At 37.9% G+C, this 21,019-nt stretch overlaps 1 protein-coding gene across 2 annotated transcripts in view; it reads right to left on the minus strand.

Annotated features, from left to right (window-relative positions):
• The window catches only part of Axed (BTB/POZ domain-containing protein axundead), a 36,622-nt gene extending 21,321 nt beyond the window's left edge, over positions 1-15,301 (minus strand). Inside the window, exon 1 of one of the 2 annotated variants that reach the window (XM_076314491.1) lies at positions 15,090-15,301. In XM_076314491.1, coding sequence (XP_076170606.1) covers positions 15,090-15,183 — 94 coding nt within the window. In that variant the 5' untranslated portion in view covers positions 15,184-15,301. Of the gene's footprint in view, positions 1-2,007; positions 2,554-15,089 lie in introns of those variants that run through there. The other variant, XM_076314489.1, reaches the window with a different exon arrangement.
• Positions 15,302-21,019: the final 5,718 nt, after the last annotated feature.

The raw sequence follows: 21,019 nt of genomic DNA on the forward strand, positions 1-21,019 counted from the left end.
CGAGACAAAGCCTTGAAACAGTAATGAATGTCTCGTATGCAGAACGTTTTTCGTTAAGAATCGGAATCGCCTTCGTTATACGCGTCACGTCCTGTTTTTAGAAGAAAAAAAGAAAAAGAAAAGAAAGAAAAAGAAAGAAAACGGGAAGTTCGTGAATAGTATCGTTGTTCGTCTACGATTAATACAACAAATTTCGTTTCGCGTTCTTTTTGGTCTCCAATAGAGTGTCGATTTCGTAAGAACTGTTCGCGTTTGAGTTACTAACGATGTGATCAAAGTAATGTATTTATATCGACATTTGACACAGGTTTATTTTTGTTATCCTAGAATTCTTAATTACATTCTTTACTTTTACACTCGTTTCGTGAGAAATGTACTCGAGTGGTAAGAGATATCAGTCGCGTGCCAAGTAGTGGCAGTGGGGGTAAGAGGATTATTGACCTCCGAATGTCTACAAAGCTTTGATATATCACTGTTTAACTCTTTCGAGCACAGTTGTTGAACGTTCGAAATGATAGAAAATAACTAAAACTGAAGAACACGTTAATTAGATATCTAATTATGATATTATCTAATAAATATTAACAGTCTCAACGTGCAACTTGTATGGAGTCATTTTAATTTTCTCAACCCAGTATGTCTCGAAGAGTTGAAACGTTCTAGGTTACGAGAACTGTAAATTTTGCTAAACTGCTACACACATGGTAAATCGGAAAAAATTAAGAATATTTGCCAGTGAATCAAAGAACGAAAAGTGCAAAATGTATCAACGTAGGTATGTTTATACTGAACCTGCTGTTCATTATTTGTTAATTCGAACGACAAGATGCCTAAGATTAATTTCAGATTACGCCAGCAAATTATTTGTATTTCTTCTCGAATCATTCCGTGACTCGAGACAACTTTAGCAAGTTGAACGTCACAGTTACAACGATTCCCTAAAGCTCTTGCAAGATATGAACCCTAATATTTGTAAATTTTTTAATAGCGTTACTCTCGTTGGTAACGATGTAAAATAACACGGACATCGACAAATTATCGAATATTTCGATTTTTTGCACTACGGTTCGTGCAGATATCGGGGACGTCCTTAAGTATGGAAAACTGGCGTGGCGTTCAATGTGTTAATAATAGCTTAGTTAATAAATGCGTCTCAGTGACGATAATAAGCGTATTTCGATACTAAAGTCGAACCTCGTATCCAGAAAACGATAAGTGCTCGGCAGACTCGATGCAACAGAGAAAAATGTGCGAATTGAATTGCCACGCGTGGCGCGGCTTCCTGGCTGACAATGGCAAGATGTGCGAAAATTAGTTGTTAATAGAATTGCAGCGCATCGACGAAACCTTGAAACATGGTCGTGCTTTTTTTTTCAGGGTCATCGTCGAATCGAACGAACCAGGATGTACATATTCTGGTCTCAGCTGGAACAACGCCGTTTTGTTTGCTTAACCGTGGAACATTTGCTTATTACAATAATTATATTTTGTGTCTAAATAATAGACACTCGTAGTCTCGAGTGTGCGTCTTCTATATAATTTCCAAGAACGTTCAAAACGGTCGTATCTAGATCAATCGAGAGAATTATTATACGTACACGAATGATACTCCAATTGCTTTTATTATGTACGATACTCGTATTGTAAAGAACAATTAATCGTATAATTATTCGATCGTAACGTCTATGCTTTTAAGAATTACAATAATTTATCATTATTGGAAAATTAATTACAAAATAATCATACTGCCAATTTGTTAAGTTCAATTTCCTTTGGACACGTTAAGGGCGCGAAAAAAACGTTCGAACGTTCGATAATCGATACTCGATAATTTCGTACGAGTAGATTTCTCTTGTACCGTTATTATTTTAAATCTACCAATTATTTTCGGTGTAGAAATTTTCACTTTTTTCGATACGTTTGAAAAGAATTGTTTCAGAACGATAAGAACGTAAAAAATTGTTTGCAATATCGATTGAAATTATACGGTTTTCGAGCAATTCTCACCTCTAGCTTCGAGTTCTTCCTCCATGGGTTTATTTCCGAACGAAGGCAGTCGCATGTTTACGAAGTCACCATCGATTCTACCGATGCAATTCCTGTAGAGCACGAGCACGATGGATACGATGCATTCGCTTGCAACTCGCAGGAAGCAGCACGCGAAGTAGTCACGGAGTTTCGATGTCATCGAGTCGCGGCTCGGAAACAGTTCAGATATCATGGATTCACAGCTTGCGTTCGTTTCTCATTTTGGACGAAGAAACAAGTTGCAAATCTACGAGTCTTTGTCCCTTGCTGACCAACGATAATAACTCGTTATGCATTTCTAAGTAACGATTGCACCAAATCCTTCGTATGGAGTAGTTTTCGTTGCAGAGATAAAATGCATCAAACTCGATGGAAAGATTTCGTCGCGATTCACAGATTTACACCCAATACTCGTGTACGAATTAATGTTATTTGAATTACCGTTACTTGAATTAATGTTCAATACTTTGAATCAATGTTAATTGTATTCTCCTTTGTACTTTGAATTTCGAAAATAACCACGGGCAATCGAGACGAGATAAAAACCGCTTACATCGTTTATTTGTATCCTGTATCGGATCTTCGAAACAAAGAAATCGTTATCGAACGTAGAGTTTGAAGTGTTTAACCGGACAATGTAAACACTGGATCAAGAGCGATTAGAAAATCTCTGCGATATTTAACCGGAATCTACAGAAACGATTCCGAAAAGAACGACGGTGAGTAAACGATTTTAATACCTTTAAGTACGAACACGTGCCAATTTAGCGGGAAAAAGGAGAAAATACTTATTACGCGTTATTATAATCTTATTTCTTTCTCCAATTTTTCTACTTTCATTGTAAAGTGTAAAAATATAGAAGTCAGATGAACGAAGATGTTACGTTTGTCGGAACAAATCTGTGATTCGCTGTATTTAATCCTCGACCGATTAATTAATTAATTAATTAATTTAATAATTCCCGAAAAACTCATTCATATTATCACGAATGCGTACACTTCGATTTCCATTCTGTAGAATACCGTTGTACACTTAATTCAATTGTCTTTGTAATCACTTTCCACGCGTTCGACACAATTTATACAAATCTTAGATATTGAACTTTCAAAAATTTCGAATCAATTTTTGTTTGTCAATGTACAAATCAATTAATCGTATATTCGCGTCAAAACCCGTAAAATTTCCAATCGACGACTAAGGATCGGAGAAAATGATTCTATTGCACAAGAAAAGCACGACGTTACTTTCCTTCATATTATAATTCGAATTACAATCGCGTCGTCACCCGTTAACTCGGAAACTTTCTCGTTGATTTTCGCGTGAATTCTTCCCCGTCGTTACATTACCTCGATGTACGAGAGTGACACGAAACAAGCGAAAGAAATTGTGAGAAAAGAGACGACAATTTCCACGCATAATCTACATACGCAAGTACAACATAAAACGATCGAAAGAAACTGCGAAAACAAAAAAATTACGATAAAGATCCTTCGTACAGCGTTAATCAGCGCTCTCTCCTCCATACGGAGTCCGTTTTCCTCGCGCGAAGAATGCGTAGTGTACGGCTAGTCGTTCGATAACAACGATTACGGTATACAAGAGCGACACCTTCGTACCGCGACTAAAGATCGAGCGAAAGAACGCGAAACGTGAATTGCGTGTCACTGTTTCTTTCCACTTGGGGGAACGAGTGTCGGTTGGAACCGGTAGCGACGAGAAATTGATTATCGTGTCAACGAGAACGTTTCTTCGCGATGATCGAACAAGTATCGCGCGAAAGACACTCCGAAGAGTGAACCGAGCAGTAGTACAGTCGATGTGCTTTTGTGGTTTCAAAAGCGACCGCCAGCATCCTGTCTACGAGCAATCACGTGGCAAATCTTTTGTATACTCACAAACGCGCGTGGCTGCCTGTAAGAATGCACGAGTACGACGATGTGTATACGCGCATGCGTACGTGTATCGTACTCGGCGAATAAAACGAGAATGGAATAAAACCTCGCTTATCGACCGAACGTTTTTTTTTTTCTTCTGTTTGATCGTTCGGAGACAACTGGCTAGAATACCGGTAAGTGTTACCGCGGAGCGAGAACGATGAATGAAAATGAAACGAACGATGGCGAGTAAACGATTTTAACAACTTTAAGTACGGACACGTGGCGATTTGACGGGGTAAAGGAGAGTATATTTATCGAAAGAAATTTAAAAACTTTGGAAACGCTACTTTAGGAAATTTCACGTTGGAAAAAATTCTTTAGAAAGAAATGGCGACCTCCAGTTGCGAACGAATACAGGGTGGTGGCTTACTAACTAATCTAAGTAAGGTTATTTAAATATTTGTAATTGCGGGGATACGAAAAACGAAGTTTGTCCAACATTGTTTATAATCTCCGAATATTGAACGTCTTTCTTTTCACGCGTAAGGTACGCTTCTTGTTGAATTTAACATATACGACGAATAATATTAATCGAACGTTGTAAAATACGTAGTATTATCTAATTCGATGAAGTCACGTTACAAATGTTGCTGTTCAAACACTCGCAAGGTGTTGGACGACAGCTGCAATTCGCTCTGTCTGATTGTTTAAGTGCTCTCATTTCCTGCGTGTTTTCCGACGCCTCTGTAAAAATTGCAACGGCATAGAACAATTTATAAAACTCGATCTGTCGATTTAATCGCGCGACTATTAACATCATTGTAACGCGTTGTCGATTAATTTTTCTTTGCTTCGATAACCGGTGCTTTTGTATTTAAATGACGTTGTAGATAAATAATCGCTTTTTCCAAGTTTTCGAATGGTTCGAAGTTTTCTACAGATCAATTCTTCGGAAAACGAAGTAATTTTGACGACAACGTGATAAAAATAATTTTTACACATTTTCGTTTAATTCTCAAAAAATCTCTGGCTTTATTTCTCTTTCTGTCACTTCCCTTTTTCCATTCTTATCTTTCGTACTTCAGTGTAATCATTTTCGTGTAATTCTCTAACGAGTCATCTCTAATGAATCAATTCTCCAAATTTTCTAAACAACGTCACATCTGTTCTATACAATTTCGAAACGTCGATCATCATCGTTTCAACGTTTGAGAGTATTCGATATCTCAAAGGTACACTGTCGCTCAAAAGTCTGCACCACTTTTTGATCTTCAAAACAACCGAACTTATTCCAAATGTTCAATTTCACCGAAAATATTATCCTCAAGTATTAATTGGGCATTATTTGACGATAATTTCCGATGAAAATTACAATCGAATTTGAATTTAGATATTTTATCGTTATGAATCCTTAACAATCTCTCTTGGTAAATTTCTTCGAAGTGAAAATTCGTCGATATAATCTGTTATACATAATATCGAAGTAAAACAGTACAGATCATGTGCAATATGCATCTAATATTAGAACGAACGAACTATAAACGTTTTATCGTACACGAGTAATGTTCTTTCAATCGAATTTCAATTTTTAACGAACCAATACGTGTGTACGAAAAAGTTACGTTTTTATAAAGATCGAAAGCTGTTGCAAACTTTTGAACGGCAGTGTATATCGGAATTAAATTTCATAAGGTCGCCCAATTAATACGGTTTTGAATAACTAGCGTTGTCCTAAGGTCGGTACGAGCGACGTAATCGGTTCAAATTATCATAGAATTTTAACGATGCAAAGTCGTGATGTTTGGTAATTGAGTAAATCTGTATAAAACGTGAACGCGACATCGAGCATGATCTATGTCTTGCATTCGAGTTATCTTTGTTCGATATCGGTTAAACTGTGTTTCGAGCGGTAATAAAAAAGAGCAGCATTGCACAACTGTTCGAACGATTGTGAAATACTTGAGACGACCTTGATACTAATATGCAATTCGTTCGAAATAAGCAATTTCGCCGCTACGAAGACATTACAAATTGTAAAACCAAGTTGGAGGATCAAAGTGGAATAAAATTATTTATTCATTACTCTCTGAAGCACGACACTAACGACAGTAACCGAAAGTATCCGAAAGTAATTCAGTCGTACGATTGAACGGATACAATTTGTAAACGATCGTGTCACGGGTACGTTTTATGGAGATACAAAAATGTTGACTTCCGGGACGTGTGGCAAAAGGAGATCGCGTATGGTCAGATCTTTGTCCGGGCGCACGAGCGACCCAGTGCCCGACTATTATGCCACGCGCAATCACAAATTAAATCGTAAGCCAAGGAGTCGAGGGGTTAACCCCATCATGTCGTTTAGCTACTCAACCACTCGTACCAGAAGAGATGTGAGTAGTGGGGACGAGACGACGCGGAGTCGCGGAGTATCGATCGTGTTAAAATAATTCTGCTCGAACGAAATCGTAGCATAAACAACATTTTTTCACCAAGAGATTCTCGAGTGAATACATCTTAACGAGAAAAGCGAGACAATTTTACCGTGAATGATTAACGCGATCATTCGAACTAAACTTGTTCGAACGGTACCAACGAGTGTCAAAGAGTAATTTCGCGCCACTTGACGTTTTTTGCACAGATTTTCGCGACCACCGACAACGTTAAAGCGATTAACACGGTTTATGTTTTGTTCGTTTTTCTAATCAAATGTGTCGAGTATCCAGAATATTGTGTCACACATGTACAACACTGGTTCGTACTTTATTCGCTGTACGAGGAAGTGAAGATTTATCGGTAAAGTCTATCGACGAGATCAAACTCGATGCTTCGTTTTTCCTCGAAAGAGAGAAATTTGTAAATATTTTGTATTATTCTAATATTTAGAATACGCAATTTTGATCTCCTATCGAACCTAGGAAAGCTCGCACGTATTTGACAAAAGGAGAACTATGGAAGGACAAAGATCGCGGTATTGCTAAAGAAATAGAGAATTGAATATTGAATGCTTCAAAAATTGTTTCAGCTACGAGGAAGATCTTTCTTAATTCTTACATTTTGATTCTTGTATCGTGAATTAAAAAATATACGAAAATATCACGTTGTTAACGTACTGGAGACGAAACTATGAAAATCTATGAGAACGCTTTATGGGAGTAAAGGCTGGATGAGCGTTCTTCAACTCTGGGGATTTTGTTCACCTCGTCAACCGGTACGTGTTACTTAAAACCGACATCCATTGATTTTCGTCGAGTACGATGTGCAGCAGTTAACTCGATCGCGGGCGATCGCGTGTAAGCAGATTCGCTTCATTCCCCGTTGATGCGTTATAGTTTGCACGAAAGTCAGCCGACGCGTTGATTATTTTCGCAATCCGAGTCACGAGAGGTGGTCGTGCACGATGCGGTGGGAAAATACTACCTGTTTGTAAACGTACGCGTCGACTTACTCGCGGAGCTCCCTACCGAGCGAACGTGTTTTCGCGAGAAGTAATTCACGACTATGTTACCTGAAAACTGCAAGGCAACACGATCGTTTCATTATTCCCGGAGCACCTGTCGAATCGCGTGCAACGACTCGCGATGCAAATTGTTTCGCTTCGCGGAAAGCACGAGTCCGTAACAATCACCGCTCCACGTCGATCGATGGAATTCGTACGCAACGAAAACCACAATCGTTGGTCTACTTTCATTATTCGCATATGCAGCCGATCGCAAGTTTACCGCGAATCGAAAATTAACCACTTTATCGAGATTCAACGAGATTCGTATGGTTTTACGTGTTGTTTGTACAGGGACAACGTAGACGTACATCGTCTACTTCTGTTGGAAAATTTAATTTGCGTTACTTGTGCTGTTACAATGGTGTTGCATTCTCGTCGAGGTAAACCCCTTTTGACTTTGTACAGTGACGAATGGTAGTTTACGATACTCTGAGTAGATAGTGAAGCGAAAGGTGGGAGAGATAGGTAGATAGCGAATCGATGAAAGAAAGAAAGAAATATAGGAACTTTTGTTCATTTTGAAACGTGACGAAAGATAATGAAAAAGTTCTCTTCGTTGTTACTTTTTAACTACGAATTTGTTTACATTGTTATTGAATCGATTGTTATCGTGTCTTTGCTGTTTAGAATTTGGAATTTGCCATGTAGCTTGCATGGGAATTTTTCACAAGCGCAATTATTTACATCCGTTTATAGCTCGTGGTTATTGGAATGACTCTTATTATGCACAAGGCTGGAATTATTATTTTTACTACGAAATGGGTTTATCGACGGGTTGTGACAAAATATTACGGAGAAACGCCAATGAAATAAGACATCGACAGAGTCTAGTTTCAATTTTTATGAAAAATTGAATTTTTTATATTACACCACCTCGAAATACATGGTAGCACCGTGAATTAACAATCTTCGAATAAACTCTGAGTAGACTTTATCGTATTTCGTATTTTCATAGTGATACATTCATCTTTTAATTACGATACTGGAATCAAATTAAAATACACTATTGTTCGAGTATATATTATAACGAAAAGTATATATTTAAAATACGTAACTGGAACACATAGCGAATAATTGATCGTCTCATACTGTTTACGTTGTCACTGTTACCGTTTTCAATTGTTTCGCATACAATTTCAATTACCTGTGCACAAGGTGACGATACTCTTGAGATATCAACGAAACAAAGTTCGATTAAAAGTTCAAGGAAAATTCAATTTTCATTCCGAATCTGTGCAAGAACCCCTTTAAAGTTCACCGTTGCTACCATCGTGTGATCAATACTCCCTGCTTGGTCTACAGTTTGCCGCAGAGATCTACAATCCCTGTTAGTCCCTCACCCTCACTGGGAGGAGAAAGAGAGGGTGTGCGCTCTGGTGCGCAAAATCCACTGCTGACATCGAACAGTAATGATTTTATCGCATTCGGTGTATTTTTTTTCAGTTTTCTTCCGAGAAGACAAAACACTTCTCTGATTTCTAAAAATAAATATTTCCAATGCACCCATATTACACGTCGAACGATCGAAACAAAAAAACGAATTTTGCCCACGAAAAAATTTCTACGAAACATCAAAGAGTCGAAAAATTCTTAACCCTTGGATTTTTAAGTCTTTGGAAGTCCTGGGGGAAATTTATGCAATGTATACGATACAAAATGTAAAATTAATCATTTCGAACGATGCTATTATTACTTTCATCGATGTTACATCACTCCCAGGGAATAGCCACGTGTCACGGTATGAATACAACAGACAAAATTATTTCGAACTTTACTACGTAAATTTCATTCAAATTATTTAGTAAATAAGACGCTCGAAGCACAATTAAATAACTTTAATACGTAATAATTACAGTGTTAATTACGATACAATTACGTTAATTGCACTGTATCTATGGAACGTGCATTTAAGCGAGTTTATAGTTATTTTCCAGCAATAATAATTCCAGCCTTTTGCATAATTAGAGATATTCCAATAACCACCAGATATAATTCATAGTTACAGATTACACTTTTTAATATAATTTACACATTCTGTGAACAGTATATTTTTAAACAATGTATTTTCCCAATGGGAACTCGTTAATCGAGTGACTCGAAAGAGATTAGAATTGTCAACCTGGCAAATGCGAATTAACGCGATACTTTTCATTACGTTTTTACGGATTGGTGCGAGTAGGTTTTCATACTAGGAAAACATTGATTATTTCAAGTAGTATAGGCATATGATGATCAGACGGGAATCCGCAAAAATTGCTCCGCGTAATCTCGTTATCAACTTACGGAGCAGACGAAGGCGAGGCAAAGTATTACGCGTGAAATTCAGTATATTTTGTTAAAAAGTGTCGAGTATCGGATATCGCGCGAGAAAAATTGTCTGTCGTTCACGATAGAAAAAGATAAGGTTTCACGATACCTCCACGAGATTAAAAACTACGGAAATATGTACATTGGAATAAAATTCGAAACAAAGTCGTTCGAGAAATGATCTCGTTCGTACCATTTCCCAAAATTTACTCGAACGAAAAGGAAAGAATAGAAAATATATTCCAATCGAAGAGTTTCATTTCTTAAAATTAATATTAAAAAAAAAAAACAAACCTCAATATTGCACAACGATACAGAAAGAAGCGTTACAAAATTCTCAGAAAACTTCACGAGTTGTAATATTTTTTCAAACACTAGAAACTCGTATTTTCATTCGATTATTTTACGAACGAAGAGGTCGCTGTACGTCCAAACAATTTCCTCGGTATTTGAAAACACGTATCGATTGCTTCTGCGACTCTGGACATTCGCATACGGTATTTTCGCGTTACGAATATTACGGATTCCCGAGACATTTCGTCAGGAATGGCCTCAACAAAATCTTTGTCCAGAGATAAAAATACGTTAAAAATTGTAACGCATAAAATTCAGTAATAAATAATAGAACGTGATCGATGCTTGTAAAATGACAATTGTTCGTACCAACGGCAAGGATTTGTATTAAAATACGTCGTGCGATAAAATTACGTCCGAGTTAATATTTTCTACATTTTACGCTCTGCCGGTTAAAATTCTAATAAGAAGAGCCACGGGTATTTTTCGACGGTTTCTCGATTTCGTCACTATCGGCTCGAGTCGACTATTGGACTTTCGTAGATTATGGCCAACAACGAACCGCCTAACAAAGAAACTGTGTAACGAGCAAATACTCAAAGTGCAGAGTGTAAACCCAAGGAGGCAGCAATTTAGTGGTAATCTCGAGAGATGACGTTCAGCCGAAAAGAAAACACCGTAAACGCGATTAAAACGGTTGGGGGAGCAATTATCAATGATTAAACAATCGGTAGACGTAAGATGAAGGTAATCACGCGGAAATCAAATGTTTGTTCTCGTTACCGGCGTTTTGTGGTCTGGCGGTCGGTGTCTCGTGTGGAGTGAAATTTACGATCGAGGCTTGAAGAAAATATTCGATTCGCTCGTGTTTCACTCGGTTTCACGTCGCAAAAAGACGTTTGAAAAAAGGAAAATATAACTGTAAACTGATTTAGAAAATATCTGACTTTATTTTCATTACTACATAGAGAGATTGCACAATTGTACTCCTGTTAATTAATTTATCCCTGGGTCGAGTATCATCGCTTAATAATTGTTTCACGGTGGTGTCTATAGTACATTGAAAGTAACTTTCAGTGAGATCCATGGTTGGTTTACAGTATTTTCGAGTACGGTTGAAAATAGGAATGAACTTTGTTCGTTGTAAAACAATCTAAAACCGATAATTCTAGAATGGAAATACTATAGAGAATAAGTGGTAGAATTGGAGAGATTAATATTTTTCAAAATTAGATACTGTTATTACCAATCTACGAGAAAATATGTAAATGCATCACAGGAGAACTGAGGTGCAATTTCTAAGATTTTTGACATAGTACTTAATTATGAACAAATACGATATTGTCTATTTTGGTACTGCCACATAAAAATTTTCGATATATGCTTCGAATACACGTCAGAAACTATCATTAAATGAACCATTTTGTAACAAATAAAAAATAATCTTTCTAGAACGAAAGAAACGAAGATTCGAGCATTTCACACGTAATGGTGTTGGATAAAGAAAATCACATTTTTGGAATAAATATGCGTATTCCAGTGTAACATAATAACATTTTCCTAGCACATGTATTTGTCATTGTTTAGACCAGTATTTTTCCTAAAAGAAGAGCTTCAATCGTTCAAATTATAAATCCTGTTCAATCGATATAATTCTGTTCCCAACTCGTAGATCGTTGTGAAAGAAAGAAAAAATTTTTGCGCATCGTTGTTCCAGGATTTGATATTTTATTCTAGTCCGGTGCTTTTAACAGTTAGGAACGTAAAAACCCGGGGAGTTACGCAATTATTCACGTTTAGATTCGTTATCGTACGTCTGTCCGGGAAGTTTACATAGCAATTTCTACGAATATGTTTTAAGGGGATTCTATGATATCTGCGAACACTCCTACGGGGATTTATCGAAATTTTAATCTTTGCGACAGAAAAAAAAGATTTTCTCGAAGCGTGTAAATGTGGAACAGAGTGTGTATACATAGAGTTTGTTACATAATTCGAACAGTTGGTGATATTTGTTCCATTCGACGAATTCGTTATTTCGTAGGTAAGACATTCTTCCTATAAATAGAATAAACATTTGTTTCTTTGTATAGTTGTATCAGTTCTCGTGTATAGTATGCAAATGACATGATACGAGAGTGGGGAGAAAGGAAATCTAAATCTCTATACTTTTATAAGCAGAACATCGAGAAGAATTTATTCGTGCGAAAAATAAACTGTGTTTCTATTTCGAATTGTCAGACAGCTCTATCGTGTGTCCAAAATGATGAATTCGATTTGGTACGATTTCTTGCGATTAAAAATCATGCTTCGGGGTCATCTTCGCTAAAAATAACGTTCCCTCGATACGAGGGTGATCCGTTTAACCCCTTGACGTTGGACCCCATGACTTGTACGAATCCTGAACTTTCACGTGTCATCGTTAACAGATTCGGACCTATGCAACTCACTGCTAATACTGACCCTGTATCGAAACAACAAACGCAACAATTTCATTTTATATTACAATAACACGAGAAGACTTAGAAAGGCTTTCCCTAATTTTTCGAGAAGAAACGATACGCGTTATAAAAAGAAACATAAAAGTATCGTACAAAGAATAGAAAGATTAATTTTTAAGCGAAAGATTACTTCTCTTTTGTATCGAATCAAGGGCCTAGGTGTTCGAATCACATCGACACAAAGAATAAACGTCACGAAAACGTACATCATGTTTCAATGAACACTAGAATAATCTTCCAATCTGTATTTCTGTTTGTGTGTCGCAATCTTGCGCGATTCTTATCTGTCTAAAATCAATCCAAAAATCGATCCTTTACTCTCGAAGCAGGAAAATTAAAAAAAAGTCGTTAGTAAACATCTTTTGAAGACAAAATCAAACGGAAACGTGCTCCATTAAAAAATTTGTTCTTCTTTGCGGAGAATAAGAATTTCTAAATAAAAATATACAAGTTTCCATTAAAAAAAAAAAACAAAGTTACCCTTTAAATAACCTTGAAATCGTTCAACAAATAAAAAGTAAATAAAACAATTATATTTCCCTCTTGCAACCCGAAAATATGTTATTTACGAGGTATCGAGTTTTAAAGTTTCCGATTGAACACCCTGTACGCATATTCGATAAACGACATTTCGACTTATTTGTTCACAAGGAATCACCCATTGTCCGGTTTGTACCACGATTGCAAAGACAATCTGTACATTGATCGTTGATTGCACTCGTTGTTAACAAACAGGTTTGTTAAACACAGAGTAGTGTGGTTTATTGCAACGCGTACGATTTTCTTGCGCGAAAAAGAATCGAAACCTCCTCTGCCATTTTGTTATTGGACGTTTTGCTTTTCGAGACAGGCGGTTCGAGTCTTCGCGCGTGTAAACGTCATGGACGTGCGTTTGTTTTTACACGCGCGCGTGTGTGTGTACATGCGCGATCAGGTGACTGGGATAATAAGTAAATAGCGGGTACCGGGTGTGTTGTATCGGTAAACTTGAACCACTTGCATATGTAAGACGAAACACTCGCAAACTGTTAAAAGACTTCAATTTTCTCGCTTAGAAGCAACAATCGTTACAAGTGGAGAACGAATCCATAGGAAAACTAATTGGGACAATTTTCTTCGACGATCTGTCGATTTTGCACACTGTCGCAGAATTTTCGAACTTTTTAACAGTTTTCGAACGCTCTTAACAAATTGTGCAAAACATCGAACATGTGTGGAATCGGTACATTTTTCGAAAGCAAAGTTCGCGATTTTGATTACAATTACGTATTACAACGTACAAACTACGAACGCGTACAAATTCTGATTCGCGAATAAACAACCGTGCTTACGAAATAAATAAAATGGTACCACGAGTTTCGTCGTTGGTCCTGTGAAACTGTCACTGGGATATCAGAACAGAGCACACAGCTTGGTAGAAGTTTACGAAAAGGAGAATATTGTTGGAAAATTATTTAAAAGCGATTCTTTAACTGAAGAGTGGTATTGTGCACGGGGATTGGCCGATCGAAAGTGAAATAAAAGGTTTCAATGGTGAAAGACACGAAGGTGGAGAATTTTTATTGCGTTTCCGACGAAATTATATTTTTTGTGCCATCGTATGCAATATCTCGAGTATTTTTAATTCTTCTGTTTTCTGTTGTTCGAACTTTTCCTCCGCGATTTGTCTTCGAGATGCAATACAAACGTATCCGTTGACAAAGATCCGTTTTCTTTAAATATTGTAATCTCTACGATATTCTGAATTGTTTAAATCCTATCTATGGCACGATAGAAGAAATACATCCCAAAAACACGACTATCGTTGAAGTTTGGATCTTCGAACACTGTTGGAGCCGAAATCACCGACACAGGATATCGGCATGCACACCACGAATGACGTCACCGCCATTTTGTTCACTCACGTCTTGTGTTCACGTTGGAAAATTCTTAGGCGAGCTTCTTACGCGTTTCGTGCGAAGTTCGTTTCGATTGGTGCAGGATTTTCGTAAAAAAAAAAGAAAATTCGTAAAACGTACCCCTTATTTCATCGTCATCGAGATGCTACGACCTTCCAAACAACAATAGTAATTTCAAGTATCTTTCACAAGATTCTTCGAACGACCAGTTGCATCTACTACTTTATCGTAAAAAAGAAATTTCTAAAATCTACCCCCCGTGTTTCTACGATTTTCCAAACAATAATAATAATAATTCGAACGCATCCACCCGAAGATTCATCGATTGGTTGCATATCGTAGTGCAACAAAGTAGATCGTTTCGTAAATAAATGTACGTAAAAATTCACAAAATTTACCCTCTCTTGGTCATCGAGGTGCTACCACCTTCCAAACAATAACAACGATAATTTTCTTTATTCCCACGAAAGATTCGTCCACGTTTACGCGGTATTTTTCGAACGTGTGTACCCTAAAAATATTTCTCATAACACCGCAGACGTTTCTATCGCCTGATGGTCCCACCGGGGCGCCACGGTTCAGATTTCGTCGTTTGTCATCGTGAAAGGGTTGAAACGTTTCGACATGCAAAAAGAAAAAAAAAATGGGGGAAAACACGTAACGTAGATTCCATCGGTAATTTACCTTCTCGTGTAAACAGCAAATTCGACAGGCAGCCACCCTTGTGGGTACGTATGCTTCCGGTCGAGTGCTTCTTGAAGGCACGGAGGAAGAACATGCACCTCGAGTTGTTGCGCGAGGATCACGACATTGAACTTCGTCAATACTCCCTCGGTTATTGTTCGAAGTGTCGTTCGATGGAACTTCGGCACTTGGCGAGCCCCGTACAGCACCGTTTTACGTACAGATTGTCGAACGAGACGGAGAAGGCCGGACTCGCGAAAAAAAAAAGTAAATAAATTCTCCTGTCGTGCGAGTTCACCCTTCGAGGTGCACACTACCGTGCGCCTTGGCCGATCACCAGGCCTGCAATGAACATATGATTCGCACCGAGGAACCGATGTCCCGAATACCAGGCGTATCATTGGCTATACATAGCACCCGGCACAGCGCGCAGACGCCGGTCATCGCTACCCTTTTGCTATAGTCTGATAAACAATTTTCACGCTACCCTGTCCGCTGATCTTGGAACAAAGTGATCGCGAAAAGGTAGAATTCGCGTCCCGTTGTCCACCGGAAAACTAGAGAGAGACCCGAACGACGATCGTTCACGGAACCACGTCGACCCGATCGATCGATTCCTCGTACGCGATTTACGCACGAGCAATATAACGATAATAAATATACGTTAGATCGATCCAACGATTCAATAACGATAATTGGTACTCCATTCGCGACCGGTTCCACGAATACTTTCCGGGGCGTTGAGTTGAAAAGGGGAACGAGAAGTCACCATTTCGCGACATTTTGCAATTAAGAAAAATTTACCAATGAGATCGAACGAGATTTGTTACCCTCGAGGTACAGTGCTTCGCTCGTAAGTGTCGTAATTGTATCGATCGAGCTCAAATTGTGACGAATCCTGTGAAACGTCTAGGGAAAAAAAGTGACCGTGAAATTACCATTTCGAGATTGAACAAAATTTACAGGTGCGATCGGTCGAGATTTGTTGTACGATATAAAATACTACTCGTACTTGTGCAGTTTTGTGCAACGGAAACAATGACGCAAATAGGCTTCATTTCTTCCATCATTTGAAAAAATGTCAAAAAATTGATAAATTTGAAATTAATAATGCCGCGGCATTTCTTTAAGTTTAGAAATATTTTTCTCAAAAAGTAGAGGACCTCTAATTCGTTTTTTCTTTTATCTAAATACATTTTAAGTATTAATTTCACGATATGTACAAAATCCTCCTTAATTATATCCTTTGTTACGATTCGCCCAATTTAGGGATGCGAGAAAACCGATTTTCCTTCGGTTGTTTTCACGAGTACTGTGCACGGCCCGCAAAAAGTCATTTACAAAGAATATTATAACAATCTAACTTGTTACAGGCCCATCTTCTTTTATATAATTATAAAGATAAGCTGTAGAATAGCAAAGATTGTTCAAAATCAAGAAACGAAGAAAAAACCACACTCGATGAAATTTTTTATTTTTAACAATTTATTTTTGTTTAGAAATATTTAGATTATCCATTTCAATGAATTTTTCTTACTTTAGTAAATTTTCGGAGATTTTACAAGAAGCCTACGCAGGTATAGAAGCACACCCAATAAAAGTTTTCATTTTTAATCGTTTATTTTTTCTTCTTAAATATTCAGATTGTCCATTTTAATGAATTCTTCTTACTTTAGTAAATTTTCGGAGATTTTACAAGAAGCCTACGCAGGTATAGAAACACGCCCAATAAAATTTTCCATTTTCAATCATTTATTTATTTTTTTTTTTTTCAATATTTAAATGGCTCATTTTAATAAATTTTCCTTATATCGGTAAATTTTCGTAGATTTTTCAAAAAGCTTACGCAGCCTTGTTGTCTCCGGTCGTTGCAGGTGACTCGCGAACCGCGTACAGTACACGAGTGTTTGCAGTGCGATACGCCTTCTTCGAACGTATTAACACGTTATGCCGTCATTTGTAAAGATCGTTCGATACGAATCGAACGCCCGATACGCGTATTAAACGCTCGATGCGTCATCAGGCTGCAGTGAAATGCAAGGAAATTCTTCAATCGTATCTTCGCGTACAACTGACCCAGATAAGTCCCCAAAAGCCGCGAGGACGAAGATCTCGTAGAAACGAAACCCCCCACAGGTGTCTCGGATTCCGCTCGATCGAACGACGAGTCGACTGTTAGATCGACTCGCGTCGCTTGAGATCAATTGTTCCGCCAAAAACGGAGCAGGAATTTGCGTTGAATCGGTTCTCGAGCTGTTGGCCTTCACCTCGCGCTAATGCACTTACGATTAGAGTCAACGCACCTTCGTCGACGGAACGTTGAACGCTTATCACGAAACAATGACTCAATATTCACTTTGCGTTGCCACCAGTATCGGACAATTTCGTTTTGATACAGTTTCAGTTGGAACTTTGTTCGCGCGAACGTTCGTTGCTTTGGTTCCCATTAGAAACAACGTGGTCTTATTCGGTCCGTAAATTTCGTTTAATATTATCGTAAAATTGCAGAGATATCGCGTCAGTTCCTTTAAGAAACAACGTGGTCTTAACCGGTCGGTGAATTTCGATAAAAATTATCGAAAAATTACCGAGACGTCGCGTAAATTAGTACTCGACGAAGTTTCGACGAAGTTTCGACGAAGTTCGACGAAGTTCGACGAAGTACGACCAACACAGGACGAAACACGATACGGAGTAAGCACCGAGTAAAGTTGTCTGATTTCATGGGGAGACATGTGGAATTTTTTTGAGGCTTCGGGTGGAAGCACCATGAACGGTTCCAAGTTGTTGATTTTACACGGTTCGAGATTCAACGTTTCGAATACTTTTATTGAAATTGTATCCGATCGTACTCGCGTCTATCGTTCGAAACAGGACATGACTTGGATCACCTTGAATGATCGTGAACTCTGCACTCGTATTGCAATTAAAAGAAGAAACAACGAACGATCTTCGAATGGAACTTGGAATTTTCACCTGGAACCATCGAGTCGCATCGGGTGAATTCGAAGGATCCTCCATCGAGACATTTTCAAAAATAAACAATTTATACGGTCGATTTGTTCCGAACGACCCTCCCAGTTCCACGTTGGACGCGTTAAACTCCGTCATTCGACATATTGGATTAGGTCCCTGTGCACGCTTTGTCCGCTAGCGCGGGAGACGTTGGGGAAGGTTGCCATAATTGAACCACTTTCGACATTTCCTTAACCCATTTTCATAAAGAAGCAGACTGGTATTGAGTCATCCGTATCACCGAGGTGTAGAATAATCTTGCGACCTCTTCGAAACACGTCGATAATGTTAATTTCGGTGCAACTGTCGGTGAGAAGCTTTCCATATAATTATTTATTCCTAGAAGTTGACAGAGCGGATGAATTGTTTAGGTATAAGCGAAATGGTAAAATTGAAGAAGTCTTGGAAGGAGAAAACAATGTGGGTAATTTAATGGGTATCTTGGTATTTGTTGAGACGAAAAGGAACGCGGATTTCATCATTGTATTTTTTTTCGAGAATAATAATTAAATATTATCCAACGAACGAACGATACGAATATCGATTCGTAACGATAGATTATTGAAGAAGGCAGGTCGTATGTTGAATTTAAAATTCTTATTCAGTATAGAAAAAATTGTGAAACGATGATTCTGGATGAGAGACAAACATTGATGTATTCTCTTAATTCTTAGACGAAACGTTAATATCGTTAAGAGTACCGTAGAATGATAACTGTTGTTAAAGATAAACCGATCAAAGTGTATCTTTCAGACAATTTTAAAAGAACCACGGTGTTCAACTTTGGTTACAAATTTCTCAAGTACGAAAACAATAGAAACCAAGTTTCCAACTAAAGTTGTAAACGTGACAACTTTGATCAAAAATAGATCCAGTTCCTCGTCGAATCGTGGTGTCACTGTTTTTAAACGATTCTATCACGCATGAAAAGCAAAGAAACAATGTCGGGGGAAATCAAATTTTCTACTTGACCGATTGTACGTTCGTTCTTCCCTTTCTGGAGCATTGTTTAAAAAAAGTCACGATCCCGTAAGGACCAAGATGAACTTGTCACGAGTGACTACCGTGTACCGAGTACTAAATTGTAATACCCTTAACCGTAAACGGAATGAAATCATCGACTGAACTGACGCGATCGAGAAGGAAATGAGTTAATCGCTTAACTTTATCTAAAGTATCCCTCCGTCCAATAGCAACCACTATCTCGCGTGTCGCCATATATAGTGATACGGTCTGGAACACGGGCATATTACGCATGTGCCGCTATCTCGCCCTTGCTAGATAATTACATAGTCGGGAGAACAGGCGTCGAACTGTATGTTCGCAACACGTCCAATCTCGACGAGAATTTTCTCCAAGACTTTTCACGAAGATTTCTCCTCTCGTTGGTTCGATACTTTTTTCTTTTCGTTCGTGTTCAATAGAGACCACGGTTGAAATCGGATACGCGCCACGAAGATGTGAAACACGTATCGATTCAAGGACACGCAGGCGTACAACCCAACGAATCTAGGTCAAGTCGGAAGATCCCAGGTTTAGACGTTGTCCAGGGTCGATAGCGGTTGTACCGAAACGTAGGGCAAAAATAGGTCATCGGAGCACAGGGATTTCTTCCAAACCTTCGACCTTAATACGAAGTTTCTAAATAAACGCGAAGAATCGAAATGGTGCATTTTTTGACCGGAGCACAAGGATTTCTTTCAAACCTTCCACTTTAATACAAAGTTTCTAAATAAACTCGAAGAATCGAAATGGTATAATACATTTTTCGACCGGAGCACAAGGATCTTTTCCAAACCTTCAACCTTAATACAAAATTTCTAAATAAACGCGAAGAATCGAAATGGTGCATTTTTTGACCGGAGCACAAGGATTTCTTTCAAACCTTCTACTTTAATACAAAGTTTCTAAATAAACTCGAAGAATCGAAATGGTAAATTTTTCGACCAGAGCACAAGGTTTCTTTTAAACCTTCCACCTTAATACAAAGTTTCTAAATAAACTCGAAGAATCGAAATGGTAAATTTTTCGACCAAAGCCCAAGGATTTCTTCCAAACCTTAATACAAAGTTTCTAAATAAACTCGAAGAATCGAAATGGTAAATTTTTCGACCAAAGCCCAAGGATTTCTTTCAAACCTTAATACAAATAAACTCGAAGAATCGAAATGGTACATTTTTCGTTCAAAGTACAAGAATTTCTTTCAAACCTTAATACAAAGTTTCTAAATAAACGCGAAGAATCGAAATGATAAATTTTTCGACACGGTCGTTTATTTACTTGCGCAACATCGATGAGGATCTTGCACAGGGTGAAAGCAAGAAACGCAAAAGGTGAGGTACTTCGATGTTACGAACTCGATTTATAACAATATTATTGTCTCTAGGAAGAATTGGGCAGAACAAAAGTGCCATGATTCGAAACAGGGAATAAGCTGGACCGAATGTTGGACGTGCTTAAATGATCAGGAGGTGAGAGCTTTGTTTTTTAAAATCGAAACACGTACATATGTACAGAATCGAATCGTTCGACGTTGTCCGCTGTATTTTTAAATTCTCGGTTAGAAATAAACAAGACGATATTGCACTCGCGTGGAGTTATAATACGCGAAAGGGGTCGATATCTCGGTTACTATCGATTCTATCGAAAATGTTTGAAATTTCCAAATTTAATTCTCAACGACTTTTGTTACGTATATTAACGCTGTGAAAACGATTACAAAGGAATTATCGTACATTAACGTACACAGATAAAAACACAAAATGTAAAATTTCTCTCTGTGAAATCGTTCGAACGATTTTATGCTACATTAAACGATTCCGCGGAAAGAATTTTGATATTTTGTGTTTTTATCTAGATGCGTTAATCGCAATACTGCACACTTCCGGTGATTAATCATTAGTAATTTCGCGCTA

This window comes from Ptiloglossa arizonensis, chromosome 6 (genome assembly GCF_051014685.1).
Source record: "Ptiloglossa arizonensis isolate GNS036 chromosome 6, iyPtiAriz1_principal, whole genome shotgun sequence".
In the NCBI taxonomy this organism is placed as follows: Eukaryota; Metazoa; Arthropoda; class Insecta; order Hymenoptera; family Colletidae; genus Ptiloglossa; species Ptiloglossa arizonensis.